The sequence below is a fragment of the Passer domesticus genome, chromosome 16 (assembly GCF_036417665.1).
Source record: "Passer domesticus isolate bPasDom1 chromosome 16, bPasDom1.hap1, whole genome shotgun sequence".
Lineage (NCBI taxonomy): Eukaryota > Metazoa > Chordata > Aves > Passeriformes > Passeridae > Passer > Passer domesticus.
This window is the reverse complement of record NC_087489.1, coordinates 6,317,455-6,342,041: the sequence shown is the minus strand read 5'-3', so window position 1 is coordinate 6,342,041 and position 24,587 is coordinate 6,317,455. Positions and strand designations below refer to the sequence as shown.

Sequence of the window (24,587 nt, the reverse complement as noted above, 5' to 3'; positions counted from 1 at the left end):
AGAGAGAACGGGAAGCAAACGAAGAAGGGTCGGGGAGGGAGCCAGTCACTTACTGGTGCAGCTCCTCTTGTTGTGGCTGAGCTGGTAACCCGGGCGGCAGCGGCAGGAGTAGGAGCCGCGCACGCTGACGCAGTGGTGCTGGCAGCCGTGCCTCCCGTCCGCACACGCATCGATGGCTGCGGGGCAACGGGACACCCATCACCCTCCCGAGCCAGCCTCCCCTCACCCTCACTGCTCCCAGCACCGTGAAACAAGAACCTGCTGTGCTGGTCAGACCAACTAACACGGCTTTGCACTAAAATCCAGGGGAAAACACTGAGCACTTTGGGGTGTGAGCCCTCTGGTACTCACTGCCTGCACCCCCTCAGCTGACAGGCAGCTGGCTGTGCCCACCTAAGTCACGGGTGTCCCGTCTCAGAGAGGTGGCCAGGAGTTAGCAATGCTGAATGTCTGCGGGCATTACAGACCCGGGAGGCAGTGGGCCCAGTGAACAGAGCACCCAGGCTGCTGCTGGCCTCCCTGAATCCTCTGCTGTGTGCCAGCTTCCCTCCATGGGACCCATAACTACAAGCTCCCTATGAAAGCTCAGAAAATAAAAAGGGTTTTTACGGGAGCAGGTCTTTCCATCCGCATTGAGCCTGTAGCCTGGGTTGCACTCGCAGTAGAAGGAGCCAGGGGTGCTGACGCAGCTGTGCTGGCAGCCGTGCTCCCGCTCCACGCACATGTCCACCCCTGCAAGACAGAACGGGCATGAGAGTGGCCCACAGGCACGCCAGACACATGAACACCCTCCTCTGGCATATGCCCTGTCCCTGCAGCAGAGGCCAGTGTGACAACCCACGCAGCCCCAGCCCTGCCAGCCCCAGCACTGCCCCACTGATTTCCACACACAGGCACTGTGCAGTGCCCTGTCCTGGTGCCTCACTGGGGTTGCTTCCCCCTCCACCCTGCTTCTGCCAGGGGCAGCCACCCCAAACACCCCTCTGAAGGTCTGGCCCGGGTGAGGAGCAGACACCAGTGCCCCCCCTGCCACTCAGCAGCAGCAGCTCTCACCCACCACAAAGCTTGTCCTGGAACTGCTTGGCAAACTGCTGGATGAGCTCGAAGGACTCCACCAGGAAGACGTGCTCCTCCAGCGGCGGGGAGGCCATGGCCCGCAGCGAGCTCATGTCGGCCCGCTGGATTCCCACGGCGTAGATCTCGATGCCGGCGTTGCGGGCCTGCGTGGCCACCTCGGTGACACGGTCCTGGGGCCGCCCGTCCGTCACCACGACGGCGATGCGGGGGATCCTCTTGTGCAGGGGGCGCGCGCCCTCCTGCGTGGTGAAGGCCACGTTCATGGCGTACTGGATGGCCAGGCCCGTCATGGTGCCCTGGGCCAGTGGCACGATGCTGTTGATGGCCCTCTCCATCTCTGCCCGCGTGAAGAAGGTCTTGAGGGAGAAGATGTTCTGCACCTGGCTGGAGTACTGGATGACGCCCACCCGAGTGGCGTTGGGGCCCACGTCCAGGCTGCCAATGATGTCCATCATGAAGCGCCGCATGGTCTCGAACTCGAAGGGGCGCACGCTGCGCGAGCTGTCGATCACAAACACGATGTCCAGGGGACCCGTCCTGCACTTCAGCGCTGAGGAGAAGGCAAAGAGGAGGCTCAGTACTGTGGCTGTCCCCAAGGAGCAGAGAGATCTCTGCCTGCTGGCTGGGGGTTGCTCGTGAGGGATGGAGAGAGCAGGGTTGGGCAGCCCCCACAGACCAGCACCTTTCACTGCCCAGTGAATCCACAGAAGGTGGTGGCAGAGCAGAAGCAGGGCCAACAGGCTGGGGAGACATCCCCTGGCTGTGGGTTGTGGTTTTTCAAGGGGAGAAAATGAGACAGTGAAAAGCAAAGCTAAGGGCATGCACTTGGCAGAGATTGAGCCAAAGAGCTTCTCTTGAGCATAAGGATGCAGCCTCCAGGACAAACTGGGAGACGACTGAGCAAGTGAAATGCCAGTGAACTTATTTTGCTGGGAGAATTGGGCCCTAATCATAAGGAAATGCTTTCAGTGCCTTTGGGATGATGAAAATCTCAGTTGCTCTGAAACTCTCTGAGACATATCCGCTCCTTTCTCTACTTTGTGCCTTCACTGTTTTAAACCAAAATTGATTTTGATCTCTCTGTCCTGGGAGGAGAGAGGCTGGAATCTCTGGGTTTGCTTTGTCCCCTGTACCTGGAGAGTCAAGCAAGGAGGAGACTTCCCTTATAGCTGTGCCTTCTGCCAAGGTCACAGCCACAGCCTGGAGGGTGACAAGCCCTGGGCAGGGCTGTGTCACAGCTGAGGAGGTGCCCAGGGCAAGCAGCACCAGAGCCACCATGCTGGGGTCAGGAAGTTTGTGTCCCACTGCTGGGGGGATCCTCCATCCTCCTGGGGATGCTCCCAAAGAAGAGGCATCGTGTCCCCCCACGTCACACAGCAAACTGTGCTCCGAGGGCTCCACCGCCCTGTGTCCTCACTTCTCTCCCCTCCGTGCACTCCCCACCAGCCAGGACTCACCTGCAGGTTTTGGTCTGGCTTCCAGTGTTGTCAGGAGAAGCAGGAGGAGAGGGGCAGCAGGCAGGAGCTTCATGATGGCTCTGGGAGGGCACACAGTTCCCGTGCTGGAAGGATGTGCTGCGGGGAGAAGACAAGGTGCGATCAGTGCTGAGGGTGAGCTCAGCCACAGGGCAACATTCTCCTGTGGTGGGGTCCCCAGGCACTGCCAAAAACCCTGAACAGCAGCAGTTTTGACAGATCCATCCCCAAACTTCTCTGAATGCACATGGAATCTTTCCTGTTCCAAGGACTGGCAGTCTCAGCACAGCTCAATTTCATTACAGTAGCAACACTCTGCCAAAGGGTCTGATTTTCTGCTCTGGGTGGAGCTGGCCATTGGACAAGCCTTATTTTCACTTGCAAACCAGGCAGATGGGATGTTCAGCCAAATGCTTTTTCCCTGACTGTGTGGCTGTTCTCTGCAGCCAGTGGAGAGTGGGAAAGCTGCACGCAGGGATGCAGAGCACCAGCCCTCCTAATACTCCCCCAGCACAGACAACACCTGCTCAGAAGTCTCTCAAAGTCACTGGCAAAGATCATTTTTCCAAGAAGTTCCATTCTCTGCCTGTTTCCAAACTGCCTGGGACAGCAGAAGCCTCTGCAGGCAGAGGGTGCAAGGGTGCCTGTGCAGTGGGCTCACACCTCTCCCCCTGGGCAGGTGCTGGGTGAAGCCCTGCCAGCTGCTGCTCTCCTTCACATCACCTCGGGCTCCCCACCACTCTGCACCTCTCCCTGTCCTAAAGGTTTTTCCAACAGATACTCTGCACTTCAACAGTATTTTTATGTCTTTAGGGTGGGATCAGTGGGGGAAAAGATATTTAAACTTGTTACCCAAAACCTCAGCTTCTCACTTCTCTCCCTCCCTGCCCACCTCTGTGTTGTCTTTGCTTGCCTTGTCTTTCCTGGCTCCTGCAGGGATGTGGATTTCTTTAGTTTATTTTTATTGCAGCTCTGGTTGGAAACTCAAGGTGCTAGGGATGGAAATGCCACAGATAATGTGACTCTCCCCAGGACATATGCAGTGCCAGGACTGGGCTCAAATACTGGAAGGGTGCTTTTAAGAAAAAACACACAAAAATTCATTTTATCGGTAGTTATCAGCCAGTATTTATTTAGCCCCAGGAGGTCTCAGCTGTAATTCATCACCAGGGTTGCTGTTTAATTGCTCAGTGGTTACGTGCAGCCCTGAACACCATGTCTTTGATAGCAGGGACACTGATAATAGGTTTCACAGCTGCATCTTAAAACTGTCTCGAGACTCAGTGTTCACACCTGGAAAACTACATTAGAGAATCAGGAGGATGGAAAAGGGGTACTGGAGGATACTGGGATCCAGAACACTCATCTCCAAGTGAGAGACGTGGCCTTCCCCTGGAGGGGGGACCCCACCAGCCCGGGAGCAGCCCGGGGCCAGCGTGGGGCACAGTGACTCCACAGCAGTGCCAGGGGCTCCTGCAGAGCTATGCAGGACCCGTGGGATCGCTCTGGCCGAGGGGATGAGCACGGACAGCAGCCTGGCAGGTCTTTTCCAGGGGGCAGAGGTGAGCTTTGCTTCGTGGATTGCTCAGACACCTGTGCCCCTCACCACAAGCAAGCAGAGAGGCAAACAGGGCTCCTCCCCCAGCTTTGTTTCCCCATTTATTTATTAGATTCTTTTTCCAGTGCTGCTTCTTTCCTGGGAGAAAGCACTCACAAACCACTGAATATTTTTGGGACAGCTGTGCCACCTAGAACATTTCTGCAGCTCTCTTCTCCCCACACCTCCCTGCAGTGGCAGGCTGCTATGGAGCCTGTGTCTCACAGCATCCAGAGAGTTTCAAAGCCAGCCCAGAGGGAGGAATGAGCTGCTGGGCCAGAAACCAAGAAGGAGAAAACCAGTTCACGACTGATCTATATTTAACATCATCTCAGCTTTTGGATGAAGTCTTGGCTCTCCCCACAGCTGGAAGGGCTGAGGCTGCCTGGACAGGGCAGGGCATGGCAGCTCAGTCATATTCTGTCCTGGCAGCAGGCTGGGACAGAGTCCTGGTCCCTGATTCAATTCAATGCCCAGCAGCAAAGGGATGGGGAAGCAAAGATGATGGGACAGATGTCCCCCAGTACCTCCCCACCATCCCACACTTGGCAACCTCCCTGTACCCTCACCTCGCTGGGGCTGGCTTGCACCCCTGCAGAGGGACTGCTCCCCCCGAGGGGTGCCCAGCACCCCCTCCTGGGCCGTGCAGGGGTGGGAGGGCCGTGGTGGGAAGCGAGCGGCTGGCAGGCAGGTGCTGCAGGGCAAGGCAAACAGCGCCGGCGGCACCGCCGCAGACCTTGAGATAACAGCGAGCTATAAAGGAAAAAGATCCAGGCAAGGGGAGTGCTGCTGCCTGGGCCGGCTCAGCCGAGCCCTGCAGATGAGCTGAGAGGGCACTGGGACCATTCCTGGCGTTTCTGTGGAGAAACAGCTCTTGCTCTTCACTGCTGAAGGAGATGCTCAGTGCGCGGTGCAAGCAGGGTGACCAAGGGGAGAGCCACATGTAAGGACAGAAGGGTCACCTCCTCTTCACTCCACACGGGATCTCAGCCAAGGAGGACATGGAGATGGACCCCCAGAGACAAACAGGTAAGCCAGCACACCTTCCCTGGGCACCTCCCCTGGCAATTGCATCCCTCCCTGCTCCACCACTTGTCCGCCTGCTCTCCCTGCCAAATGCTGAGTCTCAGGAAAAACAGCCGCCTCAGGTTTCAGCGTGGCCTCCTTGGCAGCTCTCTCCTGGCTACAGGTTAACAGAAATACTCTGAATATTCCCCTTCTGGTTCGTGCAGAGGGTGGCAGGTTGGACCTGGGTGCAGCCTGCCTTGGGCAGGGCCACAGGACAGGGCATGGCAGGGGCAGGGTGAGGAATGCTGCCAGCTCCCTGCCCTCCTTGCTGTTATGGGATGGGGGCTCTCTGAGCTGCAGAGGGGATGAAGCAGATGGGAAAGGAGAGGTGGCAGTGCATTCACAGCCCAGGAAAAGCCCTGGCAGCAGTGTCACAAGGAGGAGAGCAGGTTGTGGACCAAGGCTATGGAGCCATGCTGGCTCCAGACCCTGCAAGAAGCCAGGACAAGGGATCACCATGAGCTGCAAGGAGTGGGGAAGAGCTGGGAGCCTCTGAGCAAGCACCAGCCAGGCCAGAGAGCTATCTCATGCAACAGGGCTGTGCAAGGAGGAGGCACACACAGCAGGACCAGGAGGAGGCATACACAGCAGCTCCAGGCACACATGGCAGGGTGCAGGGCACTGATGCCACACGTGCTAACAGCACCTATTTCTGTGCTGGAAGCCTTGGGCAATGGTAGAGCAGCCCTAGACACAATGTTGGTGAGATTCACCTTCCTCATCTGCCTCTCCATGCACCCTCCTTTGCTCTGCAGAGCTTTCCTTTGCAGAGACCCAACCAGGCAGTTGTGAGAAATTCAGTTCCACCAGTGTTATTTGATGAAAGTGTCAAAAAACCCAATCAAAATATGGCCAGGAGTGCCAGCCCTGAGCCCTTTTGCTTAGGACACCTGAGTTCTGCCAGGACAACAGCAGCAAGACAGCAAGAGCACCCTCAATCTGGAGGATGGGAGAAAAATTGTGATGTCCCCAGCAGGACAGCAAGTCATCAACCTTCTTGTCCATGCCTGAGAGAAAGGCTGACAAAAATGCATGTGGGACCAACGGGGGAAGACTGAAGTGCACATTGCCCCAGGGGACAATGAAGCAACCAGAGCTACCTGGAGAGATGCAGACAACTTACATCATCCTGGAGGCATCTCTCATGCCAAAATCTGTTGTAGAGACATGGATGAATTGCTGGCACATTGTATTTGCAAGACCTGCAAGCAGTGTGAAAGAATGAGGCCTGGGAGAGCCTGGAGCTGGATCCACCCTCCCCTGGAGAGCTGCCCAAAGGTTGGCTTCTCTCAGCACAATCCCCAATCTCAAGGTGCTCTCTGCTTGCAGATGCCCAGCTCTCAGTGCTACCTCTGCTGCCCACAAGCACTGAATCCACCCTCAGGACCATTTTACAGGCAGCACTGACCTTACACTCAACCACAGCTCCAAAATCTCAGTGCTCATCCCCGCCCCCCAGCAGCTGGGTGACAAAAGGCAAATCAGAGAGGACAGCAATGCAGTTTTTAGACCAAGGAAGACTCAGGGACCACAAGCACATCAAGACCATGGAAATGGCAAGAATTTCCAGCCCAAAAGGGGTTTTCCCCCCATTCAAGGACTGATGTGTCCTTGGTTTTTCCCAAACACATGTGGGAGAAGCAGAGCAGACTCTTTCCAGGACATCACAGAGCTCTCTGGTTACAACTCCATGGCAGCTTTACTGGGCCAGGTGCCACCTGGAAGGACACGTTGTTTGAAAAACAAGGCTGTATTTCTCCAACAGCACATCAAGGCTCCAAACCCAACAGGAGCAAATCAGCAGGAGTGCTGTAACAGGAAAGCCTTGCTGGATGCAGAAGGAACTTCTCTTTTGCTCTGCTTGCTCCCCACAAAAGCCTTTTCCCCATTTTATGGGCCCCATTCCTGTGTATTCACAGGGAGGGCAGGAGGAAGACATTTCTTGCCCAGGTCCTTTTGCAGTAACAGATGTCTTTGACTCACAGCTCAAGGATTCAAGTCCTGGCAGGTTTTACTGTGCCATGACATTTGAAGTCCCCTTGGGAAGGAAATGCTGGGTGTAGCAATGGACAGATCATCCTCTCCTAGATGCTCTCCACAACAGCACACGGGGTCTTTCTCTGCCTCAATCTATCTCTAAAAGACCTCCCAGTGCTCTGCCACTCACCTGGCAGGAAAGCCTCTTGCCCAGACAGCCCTGCACTGAAACAAGCTGTACCTGGGCTGCTTCAGCAACAGCTGCCACAGATAAAAGCCACATTCACTTGCAAATTAAAATGTTAAAGATCTAGCCAAGAGGAAAACACATCTGCCAAATCTCCTTGTTCCACTAATCATGTCAGAGATGGCTCCTGTTTCAGGATGCTGCTGCCATTTCTCTGTTCCTCTCTGTCCCATTCAAGACCTTTAGGCTACACTTGTCCCCTGAGCTGCACAGCAGGCAAACTCAGCCCATCTCCTAACTGCTATTTTCAACAAAACTGGAGTACTCTGATTTTGATGAAGAGTGATCAACAGGGCGATCCACCTTACTGACTCTCTTTAAAAAGCAAACTCTATTCTGCAAACAGGTCCTTGGAGGACAGTTGAGCTGGGCCAAGAGACTTCAAATTTTGGAGAGAAGGATGTCCTGGCCATCCAGAAACTGACGCAGCAATCCATTGCCTAAGTTCTTGTTTTGGGAGGAAGGTGTTAGCATTTTTTTCCCCCAGAAATATGCATGTTCAACCGCAAAGGAAAAGTCATGGCCCAGATTAGCTACTGGGCTGGTGCAGAATTTGTCAGCTAAGCTCCTGATGCAGCAGAGCTGGTATGAGATTGATAGTTACTAGCAGGACATCTGTCTCCCAGATCTGCTGGGACCACTATCCCCAGCTGACCTCCAGGAAGTTTACATGGCACAGACAACCACAGAGACCGCCTGCTATTCCAGCCCAGCAATCACAGATCCATTGCCTGACCTCCTTCCCTAAGTCTTTATATCATATTTCTCACACTAGAGATGTGACTCAATGTGTTGGCATAAGAAAACACGCCAGGAGAATATTCTTGTGCCTCCCCCCTTTATCCTACCCATCCTGCTATGTGTTTAATTGAAAAAGCAGAAAGTGAGGAACGTTTGGCGGCTGCAGAAAGGCACGCGGGGACTTTCTGTCCCTCCTCAGAACAGAAATGCAAGCTTTGTGTAGATACTTTTCACAGGGAGAACCTCAAAGGTAGCACAGGAAATGTCTCACACCTAAATTCACAGGTTCCAAGTCCTCTGGCAGCAGGAGATCTGCTGTCCTGGGACCCCTTAGGAGATGCATCAGAGGAGAGTGTCACCAGCAGCACAGTGGCTGTGGCCTCCCTCCTGGCCATGCTGAAGAGCAGCTGACACTTTGGGGAAGCCCTCCAAGTCCAGCTGCAGGTGTACGAGCTGTGCATTCCCAAAGGCAGTGTTTTTCCATGTGGAGCTTGCCTAATTTTCCAGCCCAGACAGAGACTCTTGTGCAGGGGATTGGTTATATCTGCTGTCAGCAGACCTGCTCCCACTGGCTCCTGCCACAGATCGTGCACTCCTGTGGTCCACAGACTACAGGACTCCTGAACTTACACACTGGCAAAGCACAACACAGCCCAGAGACAGAAAAGCTGAAGTCTGGAGAGAAACCGAGGTACTGCCACCTCTCTGCAAGGGACAGCAGCTGAGCCCCATGGATGTCCCTGAGGGGCACCTGAGGGACCAGGGATGGACTCATGTGCAAGCAGGGGCTTCCAAGGTGAGGGGATCAGAATTTGCAGATAGGCAAAGACAGAATATTGGTGGGGAAGATGGATTCTGACTCCAGTAAAAACACCAGGAAGGACAAGCTGTGTGAGAACCAAGAAAGATTCAGACACAGGATAAGACTCAGTCTGGAGCATCCCACATGGAAATGCTGCCATCACTGTGAACCTGTCTCTAGGTCTCCTGAGCACACACCTCTACCCTCTCCTGCTTTAACAGAGATGGTTTTAAATCCTTTCTATTTAGCCAAGACAGGAGAGAACCAAAGCCTTGTAAGAGCTGAAAACATCACCAGGCACCCAAAGGTGTGGTGTGAGTACCTACAGGGGAGCGACGCTCACCAGCCCACAGCAGGTAACAGAGAGCACTGAGTCAGGGTCCCCTTGCCCAGCAGACCAGTGCAGCCCTCATGGCAGCTGCACGAGCTCCTGATGGAGCCCAAGTGCTCAGTTTGCTACTGTTTGGGCCCAAAGTGGAGAAAACATGATCACTAAGAGATAATGACAAGTGTCAGGAGCCACTCAGCCTCCTGGCTCGGCTGGAGGAGACATCTGGCATGAAAGGGCCCAAGTGGTGCAGGGGGAGTAGCTGACTTTTTTACGTTTCTTTATAAGCACCACTCCATCTATTTTTCTTTTTTGGTGTTTTTTCTAGGTCCCATTTATTCGCTCACAGTAGGGCTTGTCTGTAAGCCCCGTGTGTGTGTGTGTGTAGGTACAAACGCTACTTATCTCCCCTCCATGTTTCAGCCCTATTCATCAGGCATTTGTAAATGGCATTTTATGAGTGCTGAGTTTTTAACAAGGCAGGCACACTGCTCCAGAGCGAACAAAGGGGCCCCTATTGGAAACTTTAAAGATGTTTAAACAAAGACTTCTCTTGAAAACCTTTAACCCCTAATGCCAACCTCAAGGGAAACGCTATGTTATGAGCAATGGGAGCACAAACATTTTCTGTGACCACAGACTGCTACAACGGGCTGCCTTGTTGGCCACAGCTCCTCTGTTTGCTACAGCCACCAACCAGGGCAGCCCCCGAGCCCATCTTGTACTGAGCACATATGGTTTCTTTAATTCTTCAACAACAAATGAAAGTTACAACTTCCACAAAAATCAACAACGGCTTTTTCCCATTGGATGCAGCAATACCCAGCCTCTTCAATGAAAAGTGTTGTTTTACTGCAGACACCAAGATCTGTCGTGGTTTCCAGAGGGAAGTTTGCATTTTGGATGAGACTGAATTTATCCATATTCTGGTGGCAAATATCAGGGCTGAGATCTAGAGATTTCCCCACACACAGCTTTTTGCTGATATCAACAGCAATCTAATGAATTCCTGCAGAGATTGCAAGAATCTGCTTGTGAAACGCAGTTCCTACTTGTTCTTGAGAGCCTGCACACTCACTGCCTGGGATTAATTGCTCCTGGCCTTGAAAAAATAAAAATCTTTACTATCAAGAGATGCTACAGAGGGTCCCACAGGGAGGGGTCCCAAAGAGAGAACTTCATAATAACTTTATAAATAATCTGGGTTCAAGTGAAGCAAAAATCCAGTGTGATTAAGCAAAAGAGGCAAAGCCCCGTGCCTTTTCTCAGAGTTGGGGCTGAGAACAGGTCCCTCCCATGGACTCCTGCTCCCCTCAGCCCCACTGCACGCACGGTGGCTTCCACTGACACGGGACACTCCCGTTTCCCTGCCAGCCTCCTGAGCCACTCCGCAGCCTGCCTCCGGAATGGATCCTGCAGCTCTCTGCTCCACAGCAAAGGCTGTCCCTGCAGAACGGGGGGCAAACCCCCAGCAGAGCACACACCACCCCAGCGTGTATCTGCTCAGCTCTGCTCAGCTCACTCGAGTGGGTGAACACACAAACACGATGAGTGCACAATAATCTGATTTTCCAAACAAGTTTTCCCATGCAATTGCTTGGAACAGAAGTGCCCAAAGCTAATTTTATCCTGTGAAACAGTTGGAATGATAAGCTGAAGGTGGGTGATTGCCTGTGCAAACGAGTATGCACAGACGCAATTTTCCAGTCGTGCAGAAACAAACTTAGGGTACACTTCGGAGCTTATCTTCCTGCGGGATCTCGATTACCTGCTGCTCAGCACGCCTTGCCCAGGCGTACCAGACCTTATTATTCTCTGCTAAGAGATCCCCGGTTGTTTAAGCAGGGACCTGCCTGACAGGCAGCCTGAGCCATCCCGAGAGGGGAAGAGCTCACATCGCTCTCACAGCACCGCGGGTACCGTGCCCGCTGCCCCACGGAACATCCCCGGCACCGCCGCGGGGCCCAGCCCGTGCGGCCGGGGGTGGGGAAGGCTCCAGCCCCCAGAAGGGAGGAAAAATCCTTCGGGGCGAGGGTTATGCTCTTCCCCTCCTCCCGGCTTCGCTTTCTGCTCCTGGCGCCCAGGATCGCCGCTCCCCTTCCTGCCAGCCCCGCTCCGAGGAAAAGCCCCCTCGGAGGCTGCCAACCTCCGCGGCAGCGCCGCGCACAGCCCCGCGGGCCGGGCCGGGCCGGGACCGGGATAGAGACCAGGACAGGGACCGGGACCGGGATCGGGACCGGGATAGGGATCGGGATCAGGATAGGGACCGGGATAGAGACCGAGATCCGGATAGGGACAGGGATCGGGATAGAGACAGGGATCGGGACCGGGATCGGGATCTGCCCCGGGATAGGGACCGGGACAGGGATCGGGACAGGGATCGGCACCAGGATAGGGACTGGGACCGGGATAGGGATAGAGACCGGGATCGGGATAGAGACCGGGACTGGGACTGGGACAGGGATAGGGATCGGGACCGGACTCACCGCAGCCTCCTGACGCCCTCGTGTCCTGTCCTCCCCGCAGGAGCGGCGGTGCCCGCGGAGCCCCTGCCTCAGCCGTGCCGGCCGCGGAGCCGCTCCCCGCCGCGCTGCTGGCTCAGGTACGCGCTGCGGGGCGGCGGCAGCGCCGGGGCCCCGCCGGCTTTAACGGGGCGGGGGAGCGGGGGGGCGGCGGGGCGGGCACGGCCCGGCCCCGGGGCAGCGCCGGGAGCGGGGGGGTGCAGCCGCCGGGGCCGGGGGGCACTCGGGGGCTCCCACCTGCCCCGGCCCCGCGGGAGCTGCGCGCAGGTGGCACCGGCACCGAAGGGTGCGCGGCCCGGGACGGCCCTGGGCTGGCCGGCCTGGAGGGCCTGCTGCTTTTAGCGGTTTCTTTTCATTTTTCTTTATTTTCCTCTATTTTTTCTTTTTTAACCGCTTCATTTCTCTTTCTTAATTTTTAATTTTTTTATCTTATTTTTATTTTTTATCCTTTTAAATTTTTTCTTTATTTTATCTATTTCTTCTCCTTTTGCTTTTTTTTTCTTTGTTTTATATTTTTATTATTCTCTTTCTCTTAATTTTTTTTTTACTCTTTTGTTGTCTCTTCCCCTGCTGGGGGAATGCACCTGGGAATCCCATAAACTAAAAAGTTCGTGGAAAAAGGAGAGTCTAAGCTTAATAGCCATTTGACCTACAGTGTCCTGGAAGTTTAGGAACACCAGCAGGTAGTGGCTGCAGTGTGGGGAGGTGAGTTTGAGCCAGGAAACTGCAGAGCAAAGCTTAGAGGGGTGTAGACCCTCAGGTTAAGCTTCCATCAAGAAGGTCAACTGATGTGCATTGGAGATCATCAGCAGGGGCTTCTTGCAAACCCTGGAATAGATCTTCCCACTCCCCCACCTCTCAGATCAATCTGGTGGTGTCAGGAACCACCTTTAGTGCTTTATAGGACTGTGTTGTGGTGCTTTAACAGCATTTCCCTTCTTTGCACACGAGGAGCAGAGAAAGGAGACTCCAGTAAATCACCCGCACTGTCTGAATTTTCTAGCAGACATGCCAACACTGTATTATCAAACTTGGGCATTTTGGGGGTGCTGGTGCTGCTGGGGTGCCCACCCTGGCTGGCCCCTGCTCCCTGCAGAGCTCAGTGCCACGGGCTGTTCGTGCTTCCTGCTCTCGGCCGCTGTTTGCCCTTGGTGTGGTCGATAAATCCCCCAGGCCCAGAAAAGGCTGAATTTCACTTGTGTGTGCAGTGAGGAAAATACAGGATTTATAAATACCCATGCATATACAAGGGCTGTGGGTTGGGTTGGTCTGGATTAAAGGAGGTATTGAAAAATGAGGGAAGCCAGAAACTGCAGGCTTCTCATTTCTGTGATTTCTAATGGCTTTTCCTTTTGCATAAACATTGCCTTGACTCCATACCCAAGAGCACTGCAGGCGTTTTCTCCCCTGATCTGCACAAAATATAACCTAGGCCTCTAAAATGGATATTTTTTATTAGGATGTTTGGTTTCCCCAAACTGAGGGAAGAACAGTTGCCCTCTGTGGCAGCAAGTCCCCAGCAAGCCTCAGGGCAGCTGTGTCCTGAGCGAGGCAAACCACAGCTCCTTTTTTGGGGGGAAAAGCAGAAAATGAGGTCTCTGCACTTCAATTCAGTGCTACCTGCACTTGGGCACACTGTTACTGTGAGTTACAGTTCTTGTATAAAGAGGTGATTTGAAGACCTAGTTTTTAAACAATAGCTGCTGGGATTGTATTTTGGTCTCCAGAGTTGGGTACTTTCATTCCCAGGGGACCAAATAGATCAGATCCCTTCCTCAGCAGGCTGAGCTGGTGGAGCTCATTGAACTGCAAAGCAGCAGGGCAGAGGGCAGCTTGCTTCTCCCAGTGCCTGTAAAGCACTTTTTCTCCTGCTGTGGTTGCCCAAGGGTGTGCACACAGAGTGATGTGTGGAGCAGGGCATGTCCCACACGGGGAGCAGCATTCCCCTGCTGGAGGCAGGACAAAGCACTGAGTGATGCCCCTAAACACTTGCTGCTGGGAGGGAGAGGGATAATTTTCAGCTGTGGTGTTAAACAGCAGTTCTCCTAAAATCAGCCATGGGGCTGTGGGGTCCAGCCCCACCACAGCCTCCCGGCGCCTGCCTGGGCTCCCTGTGTGCCCACATGAAACAGCCCTGGGCAAGGTGGTCCAGCTGTGTGTCTCCTGTGGAAAGCACACAGAGCTCTCCTCCTTTTTCTGCTTCATTTCCCGTGGGAGAGGGCACAGCAACCCAGCCAGGGCTTGCAAATCCCCCTGGGGTACCCTGGGTCTCTGCCACCTCGAGCAGCAGGGCAGAGCCACCCTGGAGATGCACCACAAATGCACTCACACCCTCTCCCGAGGCACATCCTGACCTAAAGCAAAGGAAAAGCCTTGGTGAGTGGTGCCAGGGAGCAGGGAAGGGGAAAGGCTTACAGAATCAGTGTAGGAGAAAGGTGGTGGATCTCCCCCTTGCTCCCCCCCTTTTTCTACATAATGCCCAACTGTGTGGAGAGCAGCTGAGCCCCAGCCAAGACCTCAGGCTCTGAAAAGGCAGCTTTTAGTGAGAGCTGTGAGAGCCCAGCCCGTGTGGTGCTGCTAACATGACACTGAACTAACACTGCACTACAACCTAAGCATTTTAATAATTTAATATAATAAATGTCAGAAGGAGTGAATAATTCTCTGTAACCCTGAGGAGGCTGTAGGTGCCAGAGGGAGCCAAGTGGGCACACTGAGCTGCTTCAGCAATAGCCCTTTGACTCTCTGAAGAGAAATTTCTACCAGATGATGGATGCTGGGTGGTCGCCTCTGCGGGCAGAATGGCAAGCACTGTTCAGGAGTGCGTCACTGACACAGCTTAGCCCCAAAATTTGGAAGGCAAGGGCTGCAGAGAACGGACAAAGAAAAGAAAGCCAAGCTTCTAGGTAGTTGTTCCTCCAGCTGGACATGAAATCTGAAGAGCTCCCATCTGTTTACTGCCTTTGGCATGCACATTGTCCCTTCAAGCAGTAAGTAGCACGTGGGTAATTGTTCCAGAAGGTTCTTTAAGAAGCTCCAGGCAGTGACTCACGTGCCTCTGGAGTTATGTAGGGATGGCAGGGAGCAGTGATACCTGCACAAGCCTGGCCCTGCCCTGAGCCAGTGCTGTGGGAGGCTCTGCAGGGCAGGCATTGCTGCTGCCCACGCTGTCAGCACACGTCTCAATCCACGGCTTTTGGCAGTTTGCTCCTGAACACTCCCTGCCACTGCCTGGCCTCCGTGCCAGGCTGTTCCACTCTTTGCCAAGGGGTTAATGGCAGAGGAGACCCCAAGCTGCATGGATGGGCACTGTGACCGCGTTGGTGACACTAACGGGGATGGAGCATGTGACTGCAGCTGGGACACAAGGACCCAGAGCTGTACTCCTAATTTTACACAGCACACTGAACGATGAGACTCACCAGGAAAAAATTCACACACCCAGCCTGGTTCTTCCCTGCTGTGTGCCCGTTGTCTCTGACAAACTGAGGGTGAAATGCTACTAAATGGAGCCAGCAAGGTTCAGTACTCATTTAACACTGTGTTAGTTAATTTAACACTGCATTAGTGTAAAAGGGCATCCAGGGTCAGGCCAATTTCTTTGATACATTTCCACATTTATCCCAATCATAACCCATTGTTCTGGGAAAAAAAAAAAAAAAGAAAAAAAAGAAAAAAAAACTGAATCAACCAAAAAAAAAAAAAGAAAGAAAAAGAAAGAAAAAAACCACCCAAAATCAACCCAGAGTTTTGCTGAGAGATTCAGAAATAGTGCTTTTATATGAAGGGGAAAATAGCAAAGGCGGATCAAAGCTGAAATCACACCATTGCTTGGCAGCAGAGGAGTGAAACAGCTGCAGATTGCCACTATGGAAAAAGATTAAATAACTTTCTTATGGGATCTCTTTGGCTGTGCAAAGATATAAACTCTTCATTGGCTAGAAAGTGGAGTGCAACTTCAGCAAGGCTGAGTGACCCACCCTGGAGCAGCCACTGGTGGGACACTGGGTGTAAAGCTCTGCTCCAGTGTGCTGCAGTGCTGGAGCAGGAGTCTCCCAGCCCCTCGATGGAGGGAGCAGGTACAGCCCTGGCAAAGGAGCTGCTCGTGCTTTGCCATGAGTGCTGTGGGCTGAGCCCAGAGCCCTGTGCTGGCAGCAGCTCCGGGGCTGCCACAGGAGCAGAACCTGGTGGCAGCCTGTGCTCTGCAGTCAGGAATGGCCATAAAACATTCATTTTCCAGGCACAGAGCAGCAGTTAATGCTGTGGTGAACTGACACTGGCCCTGGCTGTAAATCTGATTCTGGCAGGGCTCTGGTGATTTATGTTTATTAGTGATCCAGCTAACACATATAGGATAAGGAACTGGGAACAAGGAGGGCAGGAGATTATATTGGCCCTCTGGTAACCTAACAGAGCACATCTGTGCAGTGCACAGTGTCAGGTCCCCATGGCACTGCTCAGAGAACACACTGGCTATGTATCTGTTTATATGGGACATGTGTTTTTCTTCCTCATACAACAGCAGAGCATCAGCTCCATCCAAAGGTGGGAAAACTGGAACTGAAATGTGTTTAAAGTGAATTGCAACATGGTGCTAAAAGCTGTAAAGGGCACAGCCTTTTTAAAGTATTGCAGTGTGAATAGCAGAGCTGGCAAACTCTTGTAGCAGGTTGCTTGGGGTGACTGCTTGCAGCTTCTCTCCCCGGGAGCTTGCTCTGGCCTCTGAGTCCAGTGTGATAGCAGGACCAGACTTACCTCTCTTCACACATCTCATCATTTATGCTCTCAACTTTTTCCATTTCTAGCCCATTTAAGAGGAAGAAAGACTGTGTTTAAAGGGGATGCCCCCCCTGCAGATCTCTTTCAAGTTCCCCCTTGGGTGGCCATGGCTGATGCCCCTATTGTCACCCCTTTTCCTCCAAGTTGTCCCTCAGCCCCCAGATGCTCTCCCACAGTTACTGTGCCCTGTTTTCCACTGTGGCTGGGGCTCCACAGCCTTCTCTGGCTGCTGCTTTGCCTCCGTCTCTGACAGGAGAGTCATTAACCAGGCTGGGTCCCCTCAGCAGCAGCAATGCTCCCAGTGAGCACATTGACAGATGTGCCAAGGAGGGGCTCCCACACAGGCATCTCCCCTTCCTTCTCCTCTGCTTTCATCTCATCCAGTCAAATATCCCATGGAATATCTCAGGGAATGCTCCTGTCCCACACTTAGGGGGTTAGGGCCTTTCAGCAGGGCAGGAGCTGGTGGTGTTCAGGGAGTGGTGCACCACAGAGGGCTTGCACAGCTGACATCCCAGAGCTCTCCCCTTGCACTCCCCAGTCCTTGCACACGTGTCCCAGGTGGCAGAGCAGGGCATCTCCAACCCACCTCATCTCTCTCCAGCTGCTTAACACCCAACCTACCGAGTTAGCAGAGTTCAGTGCCAGGTGCCTGGGAACTCCTTCTAGTTAATAGAGCAGAAACAATCAGCAGAACCACCTACTCCCTATTTTCAGAGAAAAATGCAGCTATTTTCACCCAGCATCCCTCACAGAGGTGAGTGAGCTGCTCCACCTCGCATGGCAGCTCCCCAGCTGCACTCACAGCTCAGCAGCATCTCTTCCCAGCTCACCCAAACCCATACAGCAACAGCAAAAAAATATTAATAATCAGTTAGAGCACAGCCACCATTGCATGGGGCTGGAAGTCTTAGAAATGCCCTGTGTGTGTTCGGTGGCAAACTGATGAAGCAGTTACTCCATTGTCCAAACTTTCTGTTTTTCAGTGCCAGCCCCATTCTCAGAGCAGCTGAGCTGCAGCTCCTTCTGATGGGAAAGCCTTTCCACCTTCCCCACCAGGCTGGGCATGGAGGGAGCTCCTTGCCCCTGCAGGGCTGGGCAGGAGCTGGCTCTGGTGCCGCAGTGCCAGGGAAATTGTGTCTCGTAGACCCAGCCCGTACCAAGCCAGCGTGCTCCAGGACAGCGTGAGGAGGTACCTGCAGCTGCCAGCAGACCAGACCGTGCTGATCCTGCACGCCAAAGTGGCACAGAAGTCCTACGGCAACGAGAAAAGGTGGGAGACTGTCAGCACAACGGGCCAGGACCAGGCAATAAGTTACATAGTCTCCATCTATCACACAAGACTGATTATTTCTTGTTAAGAAACCCGTGCTTTTATACCCTAGTTCACTACACGTTGACCTGATTGATTCTGAATCCAAACACCATCACCACTGGCTAATTAAGAAACCACCCCTTGGTAAACCAATCTCCATAACACATTCTACATGTTCACAACACCAGGCACAGCGAGTTAAGATAAGAACTGTTTCTCATTCTTTTCTCTGATCTCACACCCTTTCCCAGAATGATGTGTGGTAAAGTTGTGTGTTTCTCTGTGGCCAGAGAGCTGCTGCCACAGGAGATAGCCCCAGCTTCCCTGATAGCCACTTCTAAACCCAGCTACCTAAAGCTTGATTTCAGCCTTGCTGGATTTCACAGATCTAAACTGGTGAAGCAAATTATCCCCTCTGCATTCACTCATAATATCTCTGCATCCAAAGCCATTGTTTGGTCCCATGAATTGAATAACACAGGAAAGGATTACCTCCACCCTGCATCCATCCATTAGACATCCCCAGTGGGCAGGTTCTTTGCATGGAGCATTAAAGAAAGACAAAGTAAAGAAGTCAAGATTCTGTTCAAATCTCTACCCCCAAGAAGGAAAAGCTAAAGTTTTAACTGCCCTCTAACTCTCATCTTAAAATCTGCACAGCCACAGCAGGGACTGGGCCGTTTCCATCAATGCCAGTGGTCTCCAAAAAGCTGCTATTTTTGAAAATCCTTCCCACACTGAACACCTTGAGGTTCTGGCTTGAATGTCCAAAATTGCCACTCCCTGGCAGTGACGTCAGGCTGCGGCACTGCAATGTAATTAATCCCCCATTAATCCTTGGGATATAAATACTGCTCCCTCATTAGCGAGCATGGAACAGCTGTGAGGCAACCAGCTCAGCCTCCAAGGTGGCACCACCCAGACCCCAGCGACCCCAGGGGACAGCTCTGGGATGGGCTGGCTGTGCCTACAAAGTTCTCACCACATCCAGTTTCCTGCCTGGGGCTGCTCGTCCAGGTAAAAATTTATTTCAGGACTGAGTCTCCCAGCCAGGAGAGAGCCCTCTCATCACAGCCTCTTCCCTCTGCTCCTGACCCTGTGCAAGGGATGAGTGTGAAAATCAGATGCCAGGTCTGAAAAGGGAGAGAAAAACCTGCACAGAACTCCCAGGTTAAAGTTTGAAGGTGCTGCTGCCATTTTCCTTAATAATGGGAGTCAGGGGCCTGTGCTGTGGATGAGTTGTTTAAATAAACTTGGACCTCCAGGGCTCCAAAATCTCCAACCCCCTGCACTGGTTTTTTCTCTGCTAGTGCTTTACCCAGTATCAATAGAGGATGAATTTACACCATTCACACGAGTGCAAAGACAGTGGAAACCCAAATAAAACACAGGAAAATGGGCTTCCAAACTCCTGGCTATAGATTTATTTGCACTGGGCTGCAGAACTGATTGTGAATGCAAACTCTGTTCCCAGCCTGCTGAAACTCCCACATGGCAGTGAGGCAGGGCCAGGCTCTGATGGCTCCCTGTTTTGGGGGAGCTGGGGGTGCCAGGCTCCCTGTCCTCCCATCCCAGGGCCATGCTGTCACTGGTGGGATCGTGGCCACAGTGGCACCACCAGACGTGGCAGCTGCTGAGGCTGGAACCAGGCCCTGAGGAGGTGCAGGGCAGAGGGTCCCCAGCCCCTGGCTGAGCTCCACGTTCCTCCTGGGCTGCAGGGGTGCCCCCAGTGCTGGTGATCCCCAGAGAAGGTCTCTGCTCTCAGCACAGCCATGCAGCCACTCCTGAGCACCTTTTCAGGGTGCTGAAGGGCAGTGAGAAAATGCCCTCTGGTCTCTGCAGGTTTTTCTGCCCCCCACCCTGTGTTTACCTGAGCGGGCCGGGATGGAAATTAAAGCAGGAGCAGATAAAAGGTGAGCAGAGCCCTGGACCTCTCCTCCCTCCCTTCCTGCACCATGGAGAGCTGCCCTCTGCCTCTGCAAAGGGGACAGTGAGTCTGTTGATGTTGGTTTTGGCCCCCCAAACTCCTTTCCTGATCAAGCCTGAGCCCCCTGAAATCCAGAGCCTGGGAGGGCTGGGGCTTGGTCATGCTGTGCTCCTGGAGAAGCTGAGGCTGTGCAGGGGCTGGAAGGTGCCTGTCCTTGTCTCTCCCAGCCAGGGACCTGGGAGAGGCTGGATTTCGGGTGTGTGGGTACATGGGGCTGGACAGCATGGGCAGCAGCCTGATGGAGACCCAGAAGCTGAGCTTTGAGGAGCAGCCAGATGCGAAGGTAAAGCTCCCTGGGGCTGTGGGGATTCCCTCCTGCAGGGGCTGGGCTGTCACCAGCAGCACCCCACACCCTGGGATGTCACAGCCTCCCCATCCTCAGGATGTCACAGCTCTTTCTTCCTAGCCATAACTCCCCACTCCCACTCTGCCAGCCTGTTGTGGCATGTGCAGCAATCCAGGCAGCCCAAAGATCCCCGTCTTTCTCTGGAACCATCTTTTCAGGTCAACAGCCCTGTGGCTGCCAAAATCTGCACAGCTTCCTCTTCCCTGGTTCCTTCTCCTGAGCAGCACTGCTGCTTGTCACAAAGTAAAAGCCTGCTCCTTCATTTGTGGACAAAGCTTAAAAAAAATGCCCCAGTTGATCCCAAAGTTCAAATCCTTCAGCAGAGCTCTGGCATCTTTTGATTGGAGGGGAAAAAAAGGAGAAAAAGCATTATCTGGGGTCCCTGAAGAGCAGGGGCTCTGAGCAGGCCAGGAGCCTCACAGAAAGAGCCTTTGTCCACAGTGCTTGCCCTGCTGCTAAAGCACAGCATATCGGCCAGGATGAGGGAAACCATAAACCCAGGGTGATTTCTCATGTTATGTGGGATAAATCACACATGAACATTCATTTCCATGAGGAATACTCTGCCCCCAGTGTAAATAAAGCCTCTGCTGATCCCCAGCTCTTCATTCCACCTGTAATAACATCTCTGCTGGTTTCTCCCTTTAAATGAACCCGGGGCTCATTGAAAGGGCGCCTTTATGTCCTTGTGGGGTGGTGAGGAGGGTGAGGAGGGCTGGCGGGGCTGGGCTGGAGCTGCTGGCAGCCCCTCTGTGCCCTGGCAGGGGTTCAGCTGTGCCAAGGCTCTGTACATCTCGGACACGGACAAGCGCAAGCACTTCCGCCTGGTCCTGAAGCTCTTCTTCAGCAACGGGCAGGAGATCGGCACCTTCCACAGCAAGCTCATCAAGGTCATCTCCAAGCCCTCGCAGAAGAAGCAGTCCCTGAAGAACACGGACCGTGAGTGGCTCTCTGGGGAGGGAGGTGGGTGCCAGCCCAGCAGGGGATGCTCTCTGCTCAGAGCTTGGCCAGGCTGGACCCAAAGCCCGTGGGAACTCCCAACAGAGGGTGTTTCTGACACAGTGATGTCTCATTCCCAAATGGTTCACCCAGCACGGGGGGTGATGCCCTGATGCCAGTGTGGTCCCCACACTACGGTCCTCTGCTCCCTCACACAGAGGAGAGGGCAGTGGGAGGGTGTTGGCTGCTGGGTACCCCAGGAGCCAGGGCTTGTCCTCACTGGGCTTGGCAGAGCCATCGTTCATTCCTGCAAGCACTAACCCAGCCACCTCTCCCCAGTCTGCATCTCCTCAGGCTCCAAAGTGTCCCTCTTCAACCGGCTGCGCTCCCAGACCGTCAGCACCCGCTACCTGGCTGTGGAGGGAGGAGCCTTCATCGCCAGCGCCAGGCAGTGGGCAGCCTTCACCCTCCACCTGGGTGAGGACCCTCGGGGGACAATGATGCCACCATGCCCCGGGCCTCCAGCCCTGCAAAGCCAGTTCTTGGGGGCAAAAGGCATGGGAATTAGCCTGGGGGTACAGGAATCTGCTCAGTCTCACCTCTGCCGGGCATTCCTGGCGTGTCTCTGGATGTTTCCCACTGGCTTTGAGGGCACAGGGGCTGTGACCAGGGCTGTACCGGTCTGGAGGTTTTCAAATCCAAGCAAGGGATTGCCTGGAAGAGGCCAGAGCCCAACAGTATTCCTGCCCTGCAAGGTAGTGCATCCCCATCCTGCAGTCCCGGGCTGGGCTCCCAGGGAATGATGCTCTCTCCAAGCAGTGGGACAGCAGCGGGAGAGGGGCAGGGCTGTGCTGGCGAGGTTAACCCGCTGCCCGGGCGGTGACCCTGCCTCTCTCCCCGGGCAGCCGAGGAGCGCTGCGCCCGCAGCGAGTTCCCGCTGCGGGAAGGGTACATCCGCTACGGCTCCGTGGTCCAGCTGGTCTGCACGGCCACCGGCGTCACCCTGCCGCCCCTGGTAAGCTCCGACCTGCGGCTGGCAGCGCACGGACCCGGCCGCACCACGGCGCCGAGCGGCGGGGCCGTGCCGGGATCCGTGCTGGGATCCGTGCTGGGATCCGTGCCGGGATCCGTGCCGGGATCCGTGCTGGGATCCGTGCCGGGATCCGTGCTGGGGATGGGATCCATGCTGGGGATCCGTGCTGGGATCTGTGCTGGGATCCGTGCCGGGAATCCATGCTGGGGATCTGTACTGGGATCTGTGCTGAGGATCTGTGCCGGGAATCCATGCTGGGGATGGGATCCATGCTGGGGATCCGTGCCAGGGACCCATGCTGGGATCCGTGTTGGGATCTGTGCTGGGATCCGTGCTGGGATCCGTGCTGGGATCCGTGTGGCGGGGCAGTGCCGGAGATCTGTCCTAGGAATCCATGCTGAGGAACCATGCTGGGGATCCATGCCAGGATCTGTGCTGGGGATGCATGCCGGGACCCCTGCCAGGGATCCGTGCTGAGTATCCATGCCAGGGATCCATGCTGGGATCCATGCCGGGATCCATGCTAGGATCCATGCTGGGGACACTGCCGCCCGCAGATCATCCGGAAGGTGATGAAGCAGTATGCCATGCTGGACGTGGATGAGCCCATCTCCCAGCTCCACAAGTGCGCCTTCCAGCTGCAAGGCAGTGACCGCATGTACCTGTGTCTCTCCACAGACAAGGTGATCCAGTTCCAGGTATGGCAGTGCAGGGGCAGCTGAGGAGCCCAGGGTGCTTGCTGCCAGCTCTGCAAGCTCCTGTGTTGTGTCAGGCTGGGGAGAGTATCACTGGGAGGGGTCTTGCATCCAAACTAAGACAATAATTATGGCAAAGCTTTAGTGGGGACACTGGAACTGAGGTCTTTGGAAAGGAATCACAATCCCCCTTTCCCCATGAGCAAAGCAGTCACTTGCTGGAACCAAGACACTGAGGGCAGAAGCCAGCCATCCCACCCCACTCCCCACCACCTCCCCTGCAGCGTGTTTGGAGCTCTGACACTCTCCACAGGCATCTCCCTGCCCCAAGGAGGCCAACAGGGAGCTGCTGAACGACGGCTCGTGCTGGACCATCATCAGCACGGAGACGGTGGAGTACACCTTCAGCGAGAGCCTGGCGTGCGTCCGCGAGCCCGTCAGCCCCGTGCCGCTCATCGCTGCCCTGCAGGTAGCCACAGCCTGGGCTGTCCCCTCTGTCACCTGCCTGCCTCGGGCCTCCTGCCCCTGAGCCCTTGCACCCCCCCAGCACCTCCCATTCTCAAGTGGGAATGAGATGCACAGGCGAGCATCCTGTGGGAGGAGTGTGGCTTCATAACCCACACAGCCTGCCACGCTCTCTGCCCCTCGCAGCTCACAGGTGGTGGGGACGTGGCCATGCTGGAGGTGCAGGGGGAGTACTTCCATGCACACCTCAAGGTCTGGTTCGGAGATGTGGAAGCAGAGACGATGTACAGGTAACATGGACAGGGGAACTGGCAGAAGGCAGGGAACAGCAGGCAGGTGTGGGCTGTGCTGGGCAGGTGTGGGATGTGGCTGCAGACCTGGGGGACACCTGCACTGCCCATCCTGCAGGAGCAAGCACAGCACTGCAAGAAAAGGCAGGAATGAGTCTGGTGCCTGCTCTCTGCCCTGGCTGCAGTCTGGGCATAGCCATGGGTGGGGGACAGCAGGGATTCAGGGAACTGCAAACAACCAAGCAGCCCTGGCAGAGGGGAATGAAAGACTGGGAGGAGAGAGGGAACTGGCTGGAGGCTTCACACTGAGCTCCAGGATGGAGGAGAAGTGCAGTCACTCACTGCTGGCTGCTCCTGCATAGGACCTTCCCCAGTTAATGCACATTTTCCTGTCCTGCGCTGTTGCCAGGAGCCCCAAGTCCCTCGTGTGTGTCGTCCCTGACGTCTCTGCCTTCGGCAGCGACTGGCGGTGGCTGCGCTACCCCATCACGGTCCCACTCCTGCTGATCAGGGACGATGGCCTCATCTACTCCAGCTCCTTCACATTCACCTACACCCCAGAGCAGAGCTGCATCCCAGGGCAGCAGGTCCTCTCAGATGTTCCCCAGGACTCAGACAAGTTACTCGACAGCATCCACCAGGAGTTTACCAGGACCAACTTCCACCTCTTCATGCAGACCTAGCAGGCTGGGCAGGCACAGGCTTGGCCTCACTGCTGGCCTAGGGAAGGGGAACAGCCCTGAGCCATGCTGGGGGGCTCATCCAGGGCTTGGGGTGGCCCTGCCAAAGGGTTCTCCCCACACGTTGAACACCCACCATGCTCCTGTGGTTTACTGATTTATCTGTCTCTCACAGCAGCATCTCACACTGCTGAGATCTCACATGAGAGCATCAATAAATCAGG

The 24,587-nt window shown here is 54.7% G+C and overlaps 2 protein-coding genes across 2 annotated transcripts in view; one reads left to right on the top strand and one right to left on the bottom strand.

The window, feature by feature from the left end:
- The window catches only part of MATN4 (matrilin 4), a 15,619-nt gene extending 3,663 nt beyond the window's left edge, over window positions 1-11,956 (bottom strand). Inside the window, exons 1-5 of the mRNA XM_064391603.1 lie at window positions 11,799-11,956; window positions 2,535-2,651; window positions 1,058-1,627; window positions 610-732; window positions 54-176 (exon numbers count right to left, since the gene is read on the bottom strand). Of these exons, the coding sequence (XP_064247673.1) occupies window positions 54-176; window positions 610-732; window positions 1,058-1,627; window positions 2,535-2,607 (889 nt within the window). The 5' untranslated portion in view covers window positions 2,608-2,651; window positions 11,799-11,956. The remainder of the gene's footprint in view (window positions 1-53; window positions 177-609; window positions 733-1,057; window positions 1,628-2,534; window positions 2,652-11,798) is intronic.
- RBPJL (recombination signal binding protein for immunoglobulin kappa J region like) lies at window positions 4,070-24,587 on the top strand. Its single transcript, XM_064391942.1, has 12 exons — window positions 4,070-4,114; window positions 11,397-11,914; window positions 17,761-17,886; window positions 19,771-19,841; window positions 20,083-20,198; window positions 21,026-21,200; window positions 21,540-21,677; window positions 22,106-22,215; window positions 22,791-22,931; window positions 23,242-23,397; window positions 23,580-23,683; window positions 24,093-24,587. Exons 1-12 carry the CDS (start codon window positions 4,070-4,072, stop codon window positions 24,364-24,366), a joined length of 1,974 nt encoding a protein of 657 aa, XP_064248012.1. The 3' UTR covers window positions 24,367-24,587.

Bases quoted from the DNA above. Each gene is read 5' to 3' on its own strand.
- RBPJL (XM_064391942.1), top strand. From the start codon at position 4,070: ATGAGCACGGACAGCAGCCTGGCAGGTCTTTTCCAGGGGGCAGAG. The intron at 19,842-20,082 runs GTGAGCAGAGCC...TGTCTCTCCCAG, and splicing joins AAAGCAGGAGCAGATAAAAG to CCAGGGACCTGGGAGAGGCT. The intron at 23,398-23,579 runs GTAGCCACAGCC...TGCCCCTCGCAG, and splicing joins CGCTCATCGCTGCCCTGCAG to CTCACAGGTGGTGGGGACGT.